At 38.4% G+C, this 16,018-nt stretch overlaps 1 protein-coding gene across 2 annotated transcripts in view; it reads right to left on the bottom strand.

Moving 5' to 3' along the window:
- Nucleotides 1-16,018, bottom strand: part of USP12 (ubiquitin specific peptidase 12) — a 119,950-nt gene that overhangs the window by 98,537 nt on the left and 5,395 nt on the right. Inside the window, exon 1 of one of the 2 annotated variants that reach the window (XM_051986545.1) lies at nucleotides 3,228-3,440. The exons of the other annotated variant lie outside the window; for it this stretch is intronic. Coding sequence (XP_051842505.1) covers nucleotides 3,228-3,275 — 48 coding nt within the window. The 5' untranslated portion in view covers nucleotides 3,276-3,440. Of the gene's footprint in view, nucleotides 1-3,227; nucleotides 3,441-16,018 lie in introns of those variants that run through there. 2 annotated transcript variants of the gene reach the window in all.

Here is a 16,018-nt window from a genome sequence, read left to right as displayed (position 1 = left end):
ATTTCTTTCAGCTCTTTTGGTTCTCTTCCTCAGAGGTTTATTCCTTGGCAGAGTTTAGAATGCTATCTGATTTAAGTGCTTTTCATGCTCTGATCTTTCATTCCTTAAAGATGCTATACAAATTAAAAGACACCACACCTCACATATCTTCTGACAATTCAAAGTCCTTCCTTTAGTTACATATTTGTGATCTTTTAAAGGACTGGTGAAAGGAATAAAGATTTCAAAACCTATGACCCTTAACTGGGTCCATCTATTTTTCAAAGAGTAACTTTCCCCCCAGCCTATAATCTAGTATAAAAACAAACTCTCCATTATAATACTGTTGTCCTTTCAGATATTCAATACAAACACACACACACACACACACACACACACACACACACACACACACACACCTTTAAAATTCAAGAAGGTTGCTTCCAGAACTATATTTCCAGCCCTAGTATGTCAGTTTCAATTATTTCATCTACTACATATTTCCACAAATCAAAATATCCAAAACAGAACTCATCTTTCTCCACAACCCACTCCCTCTTCCCAATTTCCAAATTCTGTTGAAACAGCAACTATTATTCTAGTCACTCAGGCTTGTATAATCTATGCCATCCTCAACAATTCTCCAGTACCTCTCAATTTCAATCAATATAAAAATCATGAGTACCTCCACAGTTATCAGGAAGCAATTTCCTAATCTATACTTACTTGGCCCACCATCAGGCTCAGGTCTTTATCACCTTTTCCCAGGACTAATTGTCTCTTAGTTTCCTTGCATCCACTCCCTCCCCATTTCCATGTATCCTCCAAACAATTACCAAGTTGATATTCCTTAAACACTGTTGTGACCAGCACTCCCTAGCCTAAGAAGTTTTGGCCTAGGTTTAGGAACAAATAAGAGTTCCTCAGATTTCTGAAGTTCTTCAATTCTAATTCCAACCTACCTTTCCAGGCTTACTATACATTTCTTTCCTTTACGTATTCAACAAAATGTTTTATTTGTAGTTTCAGGTAAAGAGCATCCTATCATTAATCTCCATACATATGTTGAAATCTATGCTTAAAATTCCTAGCTTCCTTCAAAGCACAAGTTAAGTGCTTCTTTCACCTGTAAGGCCTTTCATGATCTCTCCCAGCTCACAACCACCCACCTCCAAATTATTCAGTAAATATGGTCTATTTACTCATATAAGTAGAGTTTTAATTCTCCCATGAAATGTAAGCTCCCTGAGGACAAAGCTTGTTTTGTTTTTGCCTTTGTATCCCCAGAGCCAGTCCCAGTCCAGGCAAACAGGAAGCACTTAATAAATGTTGACTTAGAATAACATGTTTAAAAATCAAGGTTTTGAACAGACATTGTGTACATTTGTTGTGAAGAGTAAAGTTTTTTAGTTTGTTTTTTTAAGTTATCACAGAATATATAAACAAAAAACATATCCCCATCAGTCTCTGGGTAGAGATACTGTAAATTAAATAAGGTCAGATAGGTTTGGCACATTCCAGTAAGTTAAGAGTTATCAATGAAGGTTTTTTAAAGTAATTTGCATTGAGACACCAAGCTACTACCTGAGCAGTCATGGTCTACTTTTTTTTTTTTGGAAAAAGAGGCAAGCATTTCATTCCAAGAACTCCTCAGCAAATTAAAAATAGAAAATAAGGAAAAATTCTTCAGCAACACAAATTTCTAGATTTTTAGATTTAAACAAACCAGAACATCTTTTTCAACCCACAATAGTTAACAAGTTGAAGGATCCTTCAAGCATGAAGCAAAAAATAAATAAATAAAACAAAAAACAAAAACAAAAACCTACTTCATTTTATTTATCTCCTCAAAAGGAATAGATTTCCTATCAACATAATTTGGAAGATTCTTTCACAATCAAAGTTTTAAATTGTTTGTTTTTTAGCTCTATTCATTTCCATATCCCCTACTCCAGTCACTGTCCTCAAACCTCACAAATCTTTTCCACCTCTTCCAAAAAAGGCCTAATGTCATCAATCTCTCTTTCCCAAAAAATGAATTACTAAGGTTTCACCCCAGAAGTAATTGCTCATGATCCACAATTTCCCAATCACCCTCAAAATCCAAGAAGACCTCTTAATTCCATCTCTCAATTGAGAAGAGACAAATACACCCCCCCCCCCCCCAGAATTGGAACCTTCTACATACCCATGAGTCCCTCTAGTAACAACTAAGGTGGAAGGCTCTACAATCTCAAGCCTCACATACATAAACCTTACACTGGCAGGGGAGCCTCTAATCTCTCATGCACACATAAGTGGAAGAAAAAGCCTCCAATATCTTGCCTCTTAATATCTTGTGCGCGCGCGCACACGCGCTTACACATACACACAAACACACACTCGCTAAAAGAACTAGTCTGGTATCTCTCTCACACACGTTGAAGGGAAGCCTCCAATAGCCTACAAACACACACGCCTCCAAACTCTCACATACGCATGCTGAATAGACAGACTTCCAATAACTCACACACAAACTGAGACCTCTGATAACTTACGCACACCCCTCCAAACTCTCATAATCGCATGTTGAGGGGAAGAGCTCCAATTAACTTACACACACGCTGTGTACACACACACTGTGCTAAAGAGGAGATGCCTCAATCGCCCATTCACCCCAGCTGAGGGAATAAAAGTGCAATTGCTCTCACACATACGGTAAAGGGAAAACCTTCAATAGCTTGCAAATATACAAACGTCTCAATCCCCCACACACACAGAGACATGCTAAGAGGGAAGGCCTACGATAACCTAGACACACACAGACACGAAAGGAAGAGGGGGGAGAAAACCTCCAGTCTATCACACCTACATGCTTTCTTACACACACATACACATACACACACACACACACACACACACACACGCTCGGAGAGGAGCCTCCACTATCTTTTTTACACACGCGCGAGCACGCATACACGCACACACCGGCCGGTCCGGGGAGGCCTTTAATGGCTCCCACTGCCCCAGTGTCCAAGCCCTCCAAGCCGACCGGTGTCTCTTCTAAACGCAGCCCCTACCCTCGTCTCCTCTCCTCCGAGAAGCCCATAAGCCACCTTCACCTTCCTCCTCCTTGCGCAGCCTGGCCCCGGCGCCCATCTCCTCCAGCCCGGGGGCCGCCCTAGGCCCCGCGGTGTCCGGGCGGCCGCGGGCGGGAGAAGGTCAGGGGCTCCCCCGGGACACCCGTTCCCGACGCAGCTCCCACTTACCATGGTACAGATGGAAGCAAATTTGGAGACTGTCATTAGGATTTCCATCCGCCCAGCGCCATCTTCCACCCAATCACAGCGGCGGCGGCAGCGCCGGGCTCCGAGCACCGGGCGCGGGGGAGGAGGAGCAGGGCAGTGGGGCCGCCGCCCTCACTGCCGGCTGCCCAACAGCCCCAGCCCGGCTGACTGATTGAAGGACTGACTGAGAGACCCACACACCGACCCCAATAACCGCCCGACCCCGGCGCTCCGGCACCCTGGCCAAGGCCCCCGCCCCCGGCTCCGGCTGCGGCTCCTCCCCGGCTCAGGGCGCAGCCGCTGCCTCCGGGGCCCGCTCCTGCCCGCCTCGGACCCCGCCCAGCGCGGCCTGGGGAGCGAGCTCCGCCGGGGCCCTAATGCCCAGCCTGTCCAGGCAACTCCGGCACCACCCACTCGCCGAACCCCGGGGACCCACAGCCCGAGCGGCCGGCGCCCCCCTTCGCCGCCGCCTCCGCCTCCGCCCCGCAGCTAGAGGCCAGCAAGCACCGCCCCTAGCCGCCAGCCCGCCGAGCCCGAGCGGTCGCACGCGCATGAAGCACCGCCCTCTCCTCCTCCTCCTCCTTCCCCCGGGCCTTGAGAGCCCCGCCCCCAACGTGTAGCGGGGCAGGGCCTGAGGGGGCGTGGAGGAGCGAAGCCTACGCCGCCGGCACTTCCCTACGGGTCCTAGTGCCCCTCCATTTGCTGTTTCCCTCCTTTCCTTTAAGGAATGAGTGATCTGAGTCGAAAAGCCGGAGCAGCTACCGTGGCCAGCATAGTGCCGAAGAAGGGGCTAGGAAGTTAAGTCTTTGCATGATTTATTCGAGCAATTCAGGATCCGAGGTGGAAAGATGCGATCACGCTGTCATCACATCCCTGCCCCAAAGAAAGGAGAGAAATTTGTCATTCCGTTCTTGGGGTGGGAATGGGAAAAGCCCACCTCTGCGACAGAGTCGGTGGAGCCCAAGTCCGTAGCAGAGTCTAGGATTTCTTTCTAATCCGTGCACTTGGGTCAAATGCTTTATGGGAATACAATATTAAAGTTAGAAGGAATCTAAGAATCTAAAATTCCCTTATTTTACAGGTGTGGAAACTGAGGCCAAAAGGGTCAAAAGATTTTCCCAAAATATCTTACCAAAGAAATAGAAAAGTAAAGACTCGACATATACATGTATATTTAGCTCGGTGATGTAAGAGGAAGGGTAAGTAATCTGCAGAAAGACAGCCTGCCTGTTGGGTATGAATTTTGATGATGCTTATAAATATACTGTCTAAATATATTTTTCCAGACAGCAAGAACTGCAAAGGGAAGAATGGGATGAAACCCAACAAGGATAATATTTCTCAGAGAGACAAAAGGGAGTTGATAAGATTTGGAAATGGAAGAAAAAAAATAGACAAGTTCTGTGAGAAGTACATCTAGGTGTAAACTAGTGGAATTGCTTTCTTTCTATTTTTAAACTTCATCACTTGAAAACCTATCATTTGACACAGCTCAGATTTAATTATTCTTTTTCCAGGGAATTAATTCGTTTCTTTACTTAAAATTATCCAGTAAATTCCTGATTTAAAAAAAAAAGATTTGTTTTATTTTTAAATACCAGTTTACAGAAGTAATTGGGGGTGGGGTGCAAGACAAGGTTCTACCTGGTTCTTGGTGTCTAGTATGCAGAAATGGTACCTAAATTAATGGGCCAAAGATAAAGTTTGCTGAGAAATCAATTTCCATATTGACCTCCATTATAACAGAGTAGATGAATTCCATTAGGAAAAAATTGTCCTCTGTAATCAAATAACATCTAGCAGAGTACTTTGCACATAGTAGGAGACCCATAGATAGTTGTTGTTTTGATTTTTAACTTAATCTATCTTCCTTTCTCTAGTGTCTTCCCTTAAATCATCTTTATACTATTGCCAGGTTAGTCTTCCTGGTATACAGCCTGGATCCTATCTACTAAAAAAATATTCAGGGATTCTTTTAATTTCTACTGAATAAATAAAAGCCCTTACTCTTAATTTTCAAAGTCCTCTAGTATGTGGCTCTAACTTCCTTTCCAAATCTATATTACCTACTCTCAATACATACCTTTAAGGAAGAAGAAATCAGCAATAATCAAGACAAGAAAGGCTTTCTATAGTGGCTCATGAGTTGTATGTACAGATACTTAGGAAATCTAAGAGATGGAAGTGAGAAAATATATTATACAGCTGCAGGACATTAGATGGAATGCCAGTGCAGTGAATGTCAAGTACTAATGGAACACAGAAAAAATGAAAGGGAATAAAGAATAAACTTAGATCTCCCCTCTTTCCTTGCAAAATTAAAAGATTACAGGTATAAAACCCTGAATGTCAGATTTGATTAATATCCTGATTTGTTTTACTAAACTGTTTGTTCTCTTCTTTAAAAAAATGTTTTTTTATAAGGGAGAATTTTCTTCAAAAGGAAGGTGGGAAAATATGTTGGAAAATACAGATAGTATAAAATCAAATTATATTAATAACAAAGACCTTGAAAAGAAGTATAAAATTGAAAACATTTTGCACAAACAAAATTAATGCAATTAAAATTAAAAGGTAAAAAGTTAACTACAAGAAAAAAATTAAGCAAATTTCTCTGCTAAAGATCTCATATCCAAGATATATAAGGAATTGATACAAAAACCATCCCCTGATAAATTACCAAAGACAAGGTATAGATGGTTTTCAAAAGAAGAAATACACATTAAAATAACTATAAAATTTTACAATCAAATTAAGAAAGATGACCAAAAAATGGAAAATAGCAATTTTTGGAGGAGATGTGGAAAGACAAGACTATTGGTAGGCCTATGAAATGATCCAACCATTCACAAGCAATTTTGAACTGTACCCAACATGTTATCAAGGGAAAGAATGTAGGTAAAGAAGAAGGCCCAGGAAAGAATCTTCTAAATCATAGAAGTTAAGTTATAAGGCACAAATGATGATCCAGAAGGAGAGACTGAAAGAGCCAGTCAAGTAGGCAGAAGAAGAATCAGATTGGAGATGTACCAAAATCAATCAAGGAAAAGCATTTATTAAGTTGGGCTCACTATGTGCCAGGTAGGGTGCTAAATTCTGTGAATACAAGTGTAATGGAGGTTTGACACATGCCTAAACCAATGAAAATTGTGTCACATATGGAAAATACTCAAAACTGCTTCTGAGAGACAGGAGAACTAAAGCATACCTGAACATTCTGAATTTGCCTATTATGTGATTGGGAGCAGCCTTTAAAATGGGCTATGCAGTCAGAATTGTGTGTGTCTTTAAATCTACCTGACTCAATACAATTGTACTCTTTCCCAGCATTTGCATCTATCTACAAGTGGCCCCAAGAAATGAACTTGGAATTTTGGCCTTTTTCATTTGTCCTTTTCAGTTCTAAGTACAGGAAGTAGACTTTGTAGTACAGAACTTGAGGCCAAATGTTACAGCCAGCCAGAAATGGCTCAGGATAGCCTTGAATTTGATGGGATAAAAGCTAGGTCAGAATTGAGACTTCCTAGAAAGTGAAATGATATAGGAAGGATTAGGCTATCTGGTGAATGTGTTATTTTCCTCGTGTTCTTTTCTTTTCTTTTTTTCTTTTTATTTTTTTGGCTGAGGCAATTGGGGTTAAGTGACTTGCCCAGGGTCACACAGCTAGGACATGTTAAGTGTCTGAGATTTGAACTCAGGTCCTTCTGACTTCAGGGCTGGTGCTTTATCCACTGCACCACCTAGCTGTCTTTCATGTTATTTTAAATAAAAACTAAACTAAGTGGTTCAATGGCAGTGAAGTGCAAGTTATTTGCCCCCAAAATTGGAGAACACAATTGATGGGAACTTTAGCCTATTCAGAGAAGAAGTTAAATTCCCAGCCCTTTCAGAGAATCTTGGGCTATGGACAGTGGGACAATGTAACAGACCTGGCATTAAAACTGTAGAAGCCAGAGAAACAATGTTACAAACCAAAAAACTGAAAACAGTCCTTGCCTTCAAGAAGTTTGAACAGGTGGGGCATAGGGAAAGTTTGTCATACTACCCAAGAAGGACGTAGTCATAAGCAAAAATTGAATATTCTGAGATGTCAACAAAAATTCCTGCTTGCTTTTAACTGGAAATCAATCATGGCATGTTTCTAGAGAATAGAAGGGGAAAGGATGAAGAGTCCAAGTTGCAAGGAAGGTCACCCTTGGCTAAGAATAGTCATGAAAGACTAGAACAGAATGGGAAAAGATGGGGAGGGAGGGATTCTGGAATGGAAGAAGAAGAGAAGAAGCAGTTGAAGAAGCATGTCATTTATGAGAAGATGAGAGGAAAAGAGAGAAGTAGGAGAGTTAGAAGTAGGAAGAACACAGTTACTTATTTAGGTCTTAGACATTCCAACTGGGGTTATGTTCCACCATAGATCTGTGGTTTCTGATGCAGTGCTGAATTCAACTACTGACATAACAACTTTTATAATAATTAATAATAATAATAATAATAAAGCAATAACCTGAGGGTAGGACTGTAGTCCTTTTTAAATGTACATTATAGAGATTACTTTCTTAAAGGGATGGTAAAGTTACTATCTGCCTTAACTATGGAGTCCAAACTAAAAATATAACTTTATAGCAGTTTGAAAGCTTGGTTCTCTGAAGAAGTACTGTTATCTTTCTTCAGACCTAGTTTAAGAAAGGAAATTTTTTCAGAAGTGTGCTTTTTTTTTGAGCTCTTAATAACTTTAAGGAACAATGAGAATGAGTGGAAACTAGATAATCTATATTAATTAAAAATGATGAACAATAATCATTAAGGTGTTTTTTTTAACAAAAGTAATAATACAAAAAAATATAGATATATATGTATATGTGTGTTCTCTTATTTTAGTACAAATTTTTTCTCCTAAATCATACAAATAGAAAAAGTATATCTATGTAAAGGGTATGCAAGAAATTGATATAATACTTAGCAGAGGATCTTTATCTACTTTTAGTAAGTACTAGCTACAGTGTTTCCCCGATAATAAGACCTATCCCAAAAATAAGCCCTCCCCTTACTGTTTAAGATTCCACTAAAATAAGCCCTCCCCCAAAAATAAGCCCTATTGAGATTGCTACTGTAGTGAAGGTGATCCCCCCTTCACTACACGCTACATTACGGTACCCTCTGTATGCACCATCCTCCCTTCCTCCTCCCCCCAGGTGAAATGCACGCCGCGCTCCGAGCTGCATCCAATCAGAGCTGCAGCAGTGAGCACGTCATCCTGTTCTTCCCTAGTGATTTGCTTGCTGGCACCATTGAGAGCAGTGCCACGGAGGAGAGTTGAGGCAGGACAACATAAAAATCCGGTATGTAAGCGGGAGTGAGGGGGCATGATGGAGGATAAAAGGGGCATGATGGAGGATAAAAGAAGAACTCAGGGGGCATGATGGAGGATAAAACAAGAACTCAGCCAGCACTCACCGCACTAAAGAAATGAAGAACTTCCTTGCAGAGAGAATAGATCAAGTAATGATTCCTTCAGGAATGACTGCCTATCTCCAGACCCTTGATATTGCAATAAACAAGCCATTCAAGGACCATTTGTGCATGGAAGTCAATGACTACATTGAAAATAGAATGGAAAGAAATCAATGTGGAAACTTTGTGAAGCCCTGTCTGCAAGAAGTCGTGACTTGGGTGAAGAAGTCATGGGATAAAATTACTGACAGCTGTGTCGCCAAGGCACTACAAGCAGGTTACCTGGACAAGACAGATTGGGTCCACTTCTTCTGAAGGAAATAGAGGTGCAAGACATCCAGGACGGAATTCAGGGTATGGACACTTATGACGATGTTGTTGAAGAAGATGACATGATCATATTGAATAAAGGTACTTTTTTTTGTTCACATTTACCTGTTTATTAAAATTTCTGTCAATGTTCATTAAAATAAGCCCTCCCCTGAAAATAAGCCCTCTGGTGTTTTTCTGTCCAAAAAAAATAATAATAAGACAGTGTCTTATTATCAGGGAAACACGGTAATTACATCTATGATCAAGAGGATCTTAAATATTTGCTTTCTTCCTATTTTGGATTAGACTGGTTTAACATAGAAACAAAGAAATATTGCTAACAACAAAACAAAATGAGTAAAGACAGAGATTTAAAGCTTTTTTTCTCAGGATGGGAGAGGAAGGATCATGAGATTGCTCTTACATCCTCAGCAAGTTTTAAAAAAGAGAAAATAACTCTTAGCCAAAGTAAAATTATCATGACAATAGCTAGAATTTATTTAGCATTTTTGCAAAGTGCGTTAGATTCATTGTCTCATTGAATCTTCACAACAACTCTCTCAATCCAGGTAAATTTTATGTGTGTGACATACATACATATATATATATATCTATATTCGATTTAATAAACATTTATTAAGACGTTATGTGCCAAGCACTGTACGAAGTACTGAGGATACAAATAAAAAATAATAACAATTCATTCCTACCTTCAAGGAGCTTACAATCTAATGGGAGAAGACAACACACCAAAGGATGGGAAAAGGGAGCTGTCAGGGAGTCCCATGGAGTTGAAACTGAGCAGAGCCACAGATGTAAAGTGGAATAAGCTATAAAGTCTAAATTCTGCTCACTCTGTCTCTATCTGTCTCTGTCTACATACACACACACACACACACACACACACACACACACACACCATATGTATATATGTATTATCTACATATACACATCTGGATACACATTTATATATATATAAATTCTATGAATATATATTACATATATAAAAACCTACTTCGCAGAATTATTGTTTTCAAATGAGATAATATAAAATATGTTATGTATGCATGTGTGTTAAGTATGTGTATTTACACATGAAACTATACTACTCATAAAGCAAAGTATTGATTCATAAAAGTTGAGACATTAAAGGTTGTTTTAACAAATATCTTTGCTGGGTTTTATTGAGAAGTGACCTTTAGACTTTCAGAGAAATTATCTCTTCCTCAAGTAATTATTTTAGAAGAATAAAAGAACATATAATAACTACTTCTCAGATGATTATCATAGAGGGGAAGACTGTTGACATTCACTCTCTCTAATTACTGTCTTAAACTACAAAAAACTTAATGTGAAAGAGAAAAAATAAAAACCCCTTCGTGTGATTTTTTTTTCACTACTGCTTTTAAGAAGAAAATGATTATGATTGGTAAGGCCATTTAAGTCTAGGATGAAAGGGGATGGAGGAGATGCAGATTATTTTAAGAAAAGGTATAAGCAAATAGAATACAAAGTGTATTAATGCTAAAGCCTTTATTATTATTATTATTATTTTGGAGTCTAGTTTTGTGACCTTGAAGACAGGCTTAACCTCTCCCTACCTTTACATATTTTTAGCCATATAGAATATTAGATTATTTTCATGCTCCACATGTCAGGGTGATTTTTATCTATGAAATGAATCAGTAGAGAATAAGATGGCTAAAGAAGGCTACCTACAAAGCTGGCAAGGTCAAATGTATGACCTTATGTGTGATTTAGAAAGAATAAAGAGGTAAGTCATAGTAGTAATAAACTTGGAGGGTAAGATGTTTGGGGAGATATCAGCATATATTCTGAATGTCCTAGGAATAAGGGCAGTGGTTAAGAGGGAGAGGGAGACTTTGGGCTAAGAATACCTTGAGAAAGACACATAGATGACTTCAATTAGGATATGGATAAGGTAATATATAAACAGATAAGCAGACTAAGGCTAACTCCTCTACAATAGAATTACTTTTCAAATACACATGGTACACAATTAACCCCCACCTCCACACATTCATATACATACCACCACCAAGTTTTCTGATCTCTAAAATTAGATATAGATAGATGACTATATAAAATTATCGCATTAGTAAATTAGTAAAATGTTTTACCCAGATTTTAGCAAACCACTAAACATTTCTTGGTAACTTTTTGGAAAAGACAGATATGGATTGGATGACAACAGTTATCAATATCCTCAATTCTTTCAACTAATCCTCAAAAACTTGGTCACAAATTACTTTGCTATCCTGCTCACCATTCTCCTTGCTCCACCTTATTCATATCCTTCCTACGATGTGGCACATAGAACTGAAATGTCACAATAGTTTCCTAACTACTGCAGGACTATTACCTCCTACCTTATGGGTATTAGTTTTTTTTCTTTGGCTATCATGTCACAATACTGACTCATCAAAATTGAAGCCCACTAACACAACTAGGTCTTGCTCATATGAGTTGTTATTTAGTCATACTCCCCTAACTAGTCTTTATAGAATTTATTTTTTATACCCAAATATAAGACTTTACATTTATTTATATTGAATTTGTTGGCAAACTGAAATAATCAAATGAATCCATGACTTCATCAATGTAGATATTTCCTTCAGTGATAGATATAAAACTTAACTATACCTGCCCATGCTGTGTAATTATTATTCATATCCTCATGAAAGCTCACTATAGGAGGTCCTTCCTTCTTCCTGGTATTACAAAGGGACCGATGAAACACTCCAGTTCTCTACCTGTTGTCTTTCTCCTGTCTTACAATTCTTTGATGGAATTCTTTAGTCCTAGTCTTCCCATTAGTCATATATATATATATATAGTTCCTTATATAGTACAACTATACTCAGCATACATCTTCCCATCAGTTCCCATGAAAGAAATCTAGGTTATGTTGTGCCAAAAAAAAAAAAAAAAAAAGAAGAGAAATGGGACTACATTTGCACCTAGTCTAGATCATCCTTTACCTTTTTATGCAACCACAAACATCCAAAAATACTATCAATAGTGTTGTGATGGACTTTAAAAAATTAAAAAGAAAATAGTGGTAGTAAATAAGGGCAAAGTATCTGAAATATACCAAACTGAGAATAAGATGACATAGATTCAGATATGTTAGGCTATTAGCATGCTTGATCTTAAACAAGTCATTCCTTATCCTTATGTTTCTTCTTCTTATGTGTTAAATAAGGAATATGTAAAATAAAAATTATTTAGTCTCAAGCCCTTCCAAATCCCAAATCTTATAATTCCTTGGCTTTTGACAATATAATACATTGCCTAACCTATTAGTTCTAATTTAGAGGTAGTAATTTCAGCATTGAAACTACAGGTTTTCACCAGTCCCAAAATATCTTTAATACTTCCAAGTCCACATTCAAGTTAATTCCCTAATTTTTTTTTTTCCTGAAGGGTCCACAATATTTGAATGTATTGGTTTCTTTCTAAGCCCAAGCCAAAGATTCAGAATTGTAAAGCTTGTCAAAGTTTTTTTGCTCTATAAGCAATAATAATAACCAAAGTAGAAATTCTAAAATGTCCAAACCCTGCTTACCAATGTTGATTCTGTGACATAATTAGAAAGGAAGCCCTCTAATGAATCCTCCCAGAATGTTAGTTATTTCTGCCACAACTATGTGAGTCAATGAATAGTCAATTGACTTTAAGACCTTCTCCTAGTCCTTTTATAGTTTTTTAATTCCTGTCTAAGATAGATTATCAGTACATTACCTGTCTGTCTAGCCATTTAGACTATAAAATTCTATAATGTGTGAGAAATTCAGTGTATAAACTAGAAATAGGTAAACATTTTATACATAATAACAACAGATTATAATCTGGCCTAGTTTTACATGTAAACATGACTTAATTCTGCTCAATCAGTGATAATATTCATTGAAATTAAGGTTATTTCTGATTGGGTTTCTAATCTATACTACCTGAGTGCACAGCTGTCACTTTACTTGATGCCACAAGGGGAAATCTCTTTTTTTTCTTTTCTTTCTTCTTTCTTTCTTTCTTCCTTTCTTTCTTTCTTTCTTTCTTTCTTTCTTTCTTTCTTTCTTTCTTTCTTTCTTTCTTTCTTCTTTCTTTCTTTCTTTCTTTCTTTCTTTCTTTCTTTCTTTCTTTCTTTCTTTCTTTCTTTCTTTTTTTTTTTTTTGCTGAGGCAATTGGGGTTAAGTGACTTGCCCTGGGTCACACAGCTAGGAGGTGTTAAGTGTCTGATGTCAAATTTGAACTCAGGTCCTCCTCACTTCAGGGCTGGTGCTCTATGCACTGCGCCACCTAGCTGCCCCGGGAATCTCTTGAAATAGCTATCCTCATCATACCTCCCCCGTCTTAAAGTAGAATTATGTAGCCACCCTTACTTTCCTGGAGTCCAATCTTTGATGACAGAAGTCTATGTCCCTGTTGTTCACTTTGTTAGCAGTCAGTTTCTGGCTAACTTAAATGCAGTATCATTAAATTGCAAGGCACTTTGCTTGACTGAGAGACCAAAGATGAAAACCAATATGGTCCATGTTCTCAAAAAGCTTGAGATTAGAAGGATAAAATATCTGCAATACAAGTTAGAAATATGAAAACAATACAGGGATAGTTAGGGTGATACCTGAGATTGAAGGAAGAGGAACAAGATCAAAGGTTTAGAACTTTAATGGACATCAGAAGTCATTTTAGAGATAAAAAGCTAAAGCCCAGAGAGAGACTGGTTCATTTTTATGCAGAGTTGTAGAAGTAGGAATATAGATATAATATAGGAATATAGAATATTGTAGCGGTCCACAGATAGTGGGGGAACTCCGGGTATTTAGCACAGAGGGAACCTGCTAACAATGTCTAGTTGGGCTCCCCATCTCTCCTAAGGGCTCTCGGCCTTCCTGACAAGTCAGGGGGCAGTGACAACTTGTACTGTATTTAAAGCAGAGTGATACCAAGTGGCAAAGAGTCAAGCTACATACAATAGTAAGTTGTTTATGTGGTCCAGCATGTGCAGTGTTGCTTTGTTATATAAGAAAATTAGGATATATAAGGGTGAGAGAATTTGGAATAGATGGACTTCATGTCTTAACCATTCCTGCTTCATCACTCCTCCACTAAGACCAAGGACTCAGGCTGGTCCTGAGATTCTCCAGAGAGCTAGTCTGGATGGTATATTTTGGCACCCCAGTGCAGGAGTACTAGAAAGCATAGTACATTTTGGCACCCCAACTTGGGGGCTCTAGAAAGCATACAACAGAATATAGAATAGGAAGTAGAATTAGGATTTAAATTAAACAGAAGAAGCAGCTAAGTCACACAACAGATAGAATGCTGTACTTGGAGTTTTGAAAGATTTGGATTCAAGTTGTGCTCCATAAGATTACTTAGCTGTGGAATGTTAGGTAAGTCATTTAACTTCTCCCAGGCTCAGTTTTCTCATAAGTAAAATGTAAAATAACACTTACCTCACAGAGCTGTTGTGAGGACCAAATGAAATAGCAAATATAAATAGTTTTGTAAACCTTAATTTGCTTTATAAATACATCCTGTCCTTCTTATAATTGTTATTATCCATCAGACTTCAAATTCAGTCCTGTGGTTACTGGACCATCCTAAAAATCACTTATAGCTAGGAAAATTCGGGAAGTTTTCACAAGAGGTAACACCTGAGCTAGACTCTTAAGGAAGTGAAGGCTTTCAGTAGAATGGGATGTGCAAGAGTTTATTTGAGACCAAGAGGAAAGCTTACACAAAACCTTACATAGTCTTGATCACGTCCCTAATCCCAGCTTTAAGAAATCTCCCTTTGGGAAGCTCTATTATAATAACTCATGGCTGGAAGTAATCAACATGACTTCCACAAATGAGAACTTCTGAAGGATTTCATCATCTCTTTAGTGAATGAATCCTATTACAACACTGAACTTTGCACTCAATCTACTGTATCACAGTAGTGAATGCTTTTGGGCTCATTTCAAAGGCCAACTCTTCCATGAAGCCTTCCTTGATTACCCTTGGCAGCCCATTAATTTTACAGCCACATCAGAAAAATTAAGACCTGATTTCCTGGCTAGGAATACCTTTCCTCAACTTGACTTTCCAATTTAACTGGCTTCTTTTAAATCTCAGCTAGCAAAAGGGATAAATAACTCCTATTATGTGCCAAGCATTATGCTAAGTGCTATATGTGAGGTCAGTATTATCATTATCCCCATATTATACTTGAGTAAACGGAGGCACATATAAATTAAATGATTTGAACAGAATCACACAGTAAGTATCTGAAGATAAATTTGAACTCAGGTCTTTCTGATTTCAGGCCCAGGACTCTGTACATTGTAGTGTGACCTTGCAGCTAGCTAATATCTCATTTCCTGCAATAAGCTTTTCCCAATCCTCTTTAATCTTAATGTCTTCCCTTTGAGACTATCATCAATTTGTCTTTTGTGTATCTTGTTTGTACCTATTCATTTTCCTGCGGTTTTCTGCTAGACTGTGAACTCTTAGAGAGCAGGAAATGTTTGTTTTTTGCCTTTCTTTGTATCCCCAGCAATTATCACAGCACTGGCACATAATAGATACTTAATAAGCCTTAGTAGATGGACTGATCAAAAGAACAGCATCAAAAGAATTGAAAACCAATGCTGTGAAATTATAATAATTGAGCTTGACCCCAAAGAAGAAACAAGGATACACCTTCTTCTCTTTTTTTAGAGTGGGTATGAACACAGAATATAACTGAATATAATGTCAAATTTGTTTTATGTGTTTCTTTTGATCTACTCTGTGTGTGTGTGTGTGTGTGTGTGTGTGTGTGTGTGTGTGTGTGTGTGTATTTTTGGAGGGGGGGTGGTGGTACTTTTTTTTTTTAGTCTTTTTTATCCTTTATTAAAAGGTACAATCCTCTGCAACACCACCTTTACTCCTTTATGCCAATGCCTGAAATGCTCTCCTTCCTCATTTTCATTTCTCCTAGCTTGCCTGGCTTCCTTTAAGTC

Source organism: Antechinus flavipes, chromosome 3 (genome assembly GCF_016432865.1).
Source record: "Antechinus flavipes isolate AdamAnt ecotype Samford, QLD, Australia chromosome 3, AdamAnt_v2, whole genome shotgun sequence".
NCBI lineage: Eukaryota > Metazoa > Chordata > Mammalia > Dasyuromorphia > Dasyuridae > Antechinus > Antechinus flavipes.
Note: the sequence above shows the minus strand (reverse complement) of the source record. Positions and strands in the feature narration are given on the sequence as shown.